Source organism: Empidonax traillii, unplaced genomic scaffold (genome assembly GCF_003031625.1).
Source record: "Empidonax traillii isolate 1590-97213 ecotype Southwest subspecies unplaced genomic scaffold, ASM303162v1 scaffold1197:size200652, whole genome shotgun sequence".
NCBI lineage: Eukaryota > Metazoa > Chordata > Aves > Passeriformes > Tyrannidae > Empidonax > Empidonax traillii.
In genome coordinates, this window is record NW_020956390.1 from 146,103 (window position 1) to 150,707 (window position 4,605).

Consider the following 4,605-nt stretch of genomic DNA (forward strand, 5'->3'; position numbering starts at 1 on the left):
CCCCCCCTCCCTGCTTCTCCCCCACGGCCCTTCCTCGGTAATTCCTTCACAGCTCTGATGCCACTCGGAAAAAATAAAAGATCTGTATTGCAGAGGAAATTTCTGCAGGGGCTTAAGAATCTCTGCTGGCAGCAGCTCCCAGACCAGGGCTGGTTCTCCTCCTCCTCTGCATCCCCTGGCTGCTCCAGTGTCCCCTCCAGAGCTGGGACAGGGGCTATGTGCCATGGGCAGCGCTTTGCCTAAGTCTGGAAAAGGGAAAAAAAAGGAGTGGAGAACCCCAGGCTGCTCCCAGATCCTCTGATGGGGACATCTGACAGGAAAGCCCCATCCCTGGAAGTGTTCCAAGGTCTAAATGGGCTCCAGGAGAGCTGGAGAGGGACTGGGGACAAGGCATGGAGGGACAGGACACAGGGAATGGCTTCCCACTGCCAGAGGGCAGGGATAGATGGGAGATTGGGAAGAAATTGTTGGCTGTGAGGGTGGGGAGGCCCTGGCACAGGTTGCCCAGAGAAGCTGTGGCTGCCCCTGGATCCTTGGAAGTGTCCAAGGCCAGGTTGGACGGGGCTTGGAGCAACCTGGGCTGGTGGAAGGTGTCCCTGCCCATGGCAGGGGGTGGGATGGGATGAGCTTTAAGGTCCCAATGCACCCAACCCATTCCCACGATTCTATGATCCACCTGCCATCCACCTCCTTCCCAAGGCCCTGCCACCACATCCACCCCTTCTTTAGCCTGGCTGGGGGAGCAGAGCCTCCCATGCTCCCCCAGCCCACAGGAGTTCACCCCATTAAAAATCCCAGTGAGAGGAGATGCCCCCCAGACCCCCCCCCAGCAAACCCAGCTGGAGGAAAGAACAGAGCCAGCTCCAACTGCTTATGGAGCAGAGGGAAGATGTTCCCCTCAGGCTTATCAAGGAATCCGACTATTTCCAGCCTGCTCTGCCTGTAGCTACAGCTCTCCATTAACCCCCCACGTGCTTTTGAGGTCCTGAGCCCGAAGCTGTGCCTGCCTCAGCTCCCAGCTTTGGGAAGCAGGTGGAGGCAGAGCTCTGGGACATCCAGCACAGGCACCAGGAGGGAGATCCAGCCCTGCCCCTTCCCTTGGTGCTTCCATCTGTGATGTTCCAAGGCTCCTGAAATGCTCAGTGGTGCTTTTTTTACCTATCCAGGGAAACTGAGGCACAGGAAGAGCAGCCCAGCTCTGGGCACACAGGGGAACGGGAGCAAGGATGGATCTTGATGGGATGGGGTCCTGTGGAAAGGTGTGAGCACAGACATCCCAAGAGGGCCATGCCCTGTGGATCACTGGATCCCAGCAGCGGCCAGAAAGGCAAAGACCACAGGGATTCATCCCTGGGAAGGTGGGGAGGCCCTGGCACAGGTTCCCCCGAGAAGTTGTTGCTGCTCCATCCCTGGCAGTGTCCAAGACCAGGTTGGAGCAAGCTGGGCTAGTGGAAGGTGTCCCTGCCCATGGCAGGGGAGTGGGATGAGATTTAAGATCCCTTCCAACAGGGACCAGGATCAGCCCAGCAGCTCCAGGCTCCTCACATCCAGCTGCATCCAGGCACCGGAGATGCTCCGCTGTGCCTGGAGGGAAAACCCTCCATCTTTTTTCTTTCTTTCATTGTTGTTTTCCTGGCTGTGGAGCACGGGCAGGGCTATCCTCGCTCCCATCCAGACCCGAGGGATGCGCTGGGGGAAGATGGGAAGAGCCCAGGGGAGCTCCTGGGGCAGCCTGACTCATCCCAGCCGGCGCTGGGGAGCCGGTGGGCGAGGGGAGCTCTCTGCAGGGAAATCCCACTCCCTCAGCACGGAACAGCCACTTTTCCTCAGATTTGTTTTTTTTTTTTTTTTTTTAAGGACATGAAAGCTAGGAGAGCACCACCCTGTGCTGCCCTCTCCACAATCCACGGGGGGGAAAAGGTTTCTCCAGCACCTCCAAAAACTCTCTACAGCCTCTGCATCCCCTTCTCCTGGCCAGGCGAGGGGAAATAAATCTCCCTCCCCGTAGCGTGGCGCTGCGCAGGGTGATTAAGAGGGAGTTACGTTCTCTTCAGTGCGGAGAAAAGGAAGAAAAAAATTGATTTACAAGCAGTATTATGATAATCTCCTTCCTGCAGGAGGGAGGGTGGGCTCCCGATGCTCTACCAGAGCCATCAAGGAAAATTTAGAGGGAGAGAGGAGGCAGCGCAATTAAGCGGCCAGAGCTGGAATGAATCAAGATGTGAGGAAGGGAAGAGTCCCCGCTCCCTGCATTCCTGTGCTGGGGCTCCTCTGAGCCTGCTGTTACCCAGCGCTGCTGGACTGATTTGATTTAGGAAAAACAAACAAACCAAAGCAAGCCAATAAGTGCCTGGCAGGGAAAGGCGGTTTGGGGCAGGTAACCCAATAACTGCAGGCACAGAACCTCTGGGGGCTGGGAAAACCCGATACAGGGACACCCCCCCCGCCCGGGGCTCCCGTGAGCCCCCCGGAGCTGGGACGCTCCCAGGGGGCAGGGGAAGGGGCTGCAAATCGCAGCAACCTGCCCCCAAACCTCCCCCGCAGATAAAGGTGTAAAATGGCCCATTTCCTTGCTGCCTCCTTGTTTATCCTGCAGCCTGGCCGGGCTGGAGGAGGGGCTGAGCCCTCCAGGGGTGTCAATGCCATGCCACGCCGGGATGTGGGTTATCTTCCTGCTGATGGGGAGATCTACATTGCTTGCTACGCTGCTGATTTATTCCCCACTCGCCGCCCTGGTGCCTTTCTCCGTCCCTGCCCGCTCCCCAGTCCCACCGGCCCCGGTGGACTTTTCAATTCCCACATTTACTTTGGAACCCGACTCTTCACCATTTTCCCCTCCCAGCTCCTGTCTCCCTCCCACGCTGCCGAGCACAACTGTCCCCCAGCCCCCGGCGCTTTGATGAGCCCCCGTCTGAAAGGAGAGGATGACGCTCCCTGTGAAGGAAACGCTTTTCAAAGGCAGCCACAGAAATAGCTGATAGCCCTGACGTTTCCTACTTTCCTCCCGTTCCCTGTAAACAAGGAAAAGGAGGCTGCCCGTGTGTCCCAGTTTTAACTGCCTGGGAGTTTCACTTCCCAGCTCTGAGGAGAACCCGAAGGAAAGTGAACTTGGAAGGGATGTGGCCTCTCACGCAGGGGGGGTGTGAGGGCAAGACCCACGTGGGATGGGCCTCCACCTCCTCCTGCGCTTGGAAAATGCGTTCCCGGAGCTGCTCTGCTCAGCGGGCGTGTCCTGGCTCTCACCTGCACCCCAGACAGGTGCCAGGCAGGGTGAGAAGATGAAATCCTCACTCATCCTCTCCAGCCTCACAGCTCCCAGGGGAACGGGAGGCATCCTGGGGAGCCCCTTGCTGGTGCTGTGTCCTCCCTGCAGCACACACAGCCTTCCCTTTCCTGGTGGGATGGGATTACACAGCTCTGCAGGAGACCAAACAGCACCTCATCCCTGCCCTGGGATCCACAGGGAGGGATGGACCCACCCGTGGGCAGCTCCGCCTGCTCTGTCCCACCCAGGCTTTCTGCTTTTGTCCTTCCCAGAGCATTCCCTGTGCTGGTCCCTTCCCTGTGCTGGATGAGGCTCCAGGGGCACAACAACATCCTCCTTCTCCCCACCAAACACTGGAGCAAACCAGACCCATTTCACAAAGGGAAATGTGCAGTTCCAGAGGAAAGGAGCCCCCAGGAGATGACAGAGACCCCCCCAAGACTTGTGAAAGTCCTTGAGGGCCAGGTGTCAGTGATCCTTAGCACACAGCTCCCAGGAAAACAGGGAGAGGGAAGGTGTCTGCGCCAGCAGCAGCCTCCCAGAAACCTTCTGCCTGTCCAGATGATGAAGGAGCCTCATGACATTTGGGGGTGGCACATCCTGTCTGCGTGACACAGACTCGGCCAGCAGTGCCATCATTAACTCACCAGGGTCCTTACAGGGACAGAGCACAGCCCCGGGGTAGGAGGGGGGAAGACAAATCCCCTGGGCTGTGCCTTGCTCATCCCTCTGTGCTTCCAGCTGGGAGCTGCTCATCCCCTAAACCCAAGGAGGACGATGGTGTCCCTGTAGGAAGGTGGTAGAACGGGACTGTTCGTGATGGAGGAAACCCAGACTGAGCTACTGGTGGTAACAGCAGATTTGGGGCAGCTCATCCGACCCCAAGTGCCTCAGTGACAGGAGAAAATCCTGCATCCATGGACTCATAGAATCCTGGAATGGGTTGGGTTGGAAGGGACCTTTAAGATCATCCAGTGTCACCCCCTGCCATGGGCAGGGACACCTCCCATTGTCCAAAGTTGCTCCAATCTGGCCTTGGACACTTCCAGGGATCCAGGGGCAGCCACAGCTTCTCTGGGCAACCTGTGCCAGGGCCTGCCCACCCTCACAGCCAACAATTCCTTCCCAATATCCCTTCCCAATATCCCATCTCTCCCTGCCCTCTGGCAGTGGGAAGCCATTCCCTGTGTCCTGTCCCTCCATCCCTTGTCCCCAGTCCCTCTCCAGCTCTCCTGGAGCCCCTTTAGGCCCTGCAAGGGGCTCTCAGGTCTCCCTGGAGCCTTCTCTTCTCCAGGTGAACCCCCCCAGCTGTCCCAGCCTGGCTCCAGAGCAGAGGGGCT

At 58.3% G+C, this 4,605-nt stretch overlaps 1 protein-coding gene across 1 annotated transcript in view; it reads right to left on the minus strand.

Annotated features, from left to right (window-relative positions):
• Positions 1 to 203: 203 nt before the first annotated feature.
• NF2 (neurofibromin 2) overlaps positions 204 to 4,605 on the minus strand; it is a 47,288-nt gene continuing 42,886 nt past the window's right edge. Inside the window, exon 16 of the mRNA XM_027905712.1 lies at positions 204 to 245. Within this exon, the coding sequence (XP_027761513.1) occupies positions 240 to 245 (6 nt within the window). The 3' untranslated portion in view covers positions 204 to 239. The remainder of the gene's footprint in view (positions 246 to 4,605) is intronic.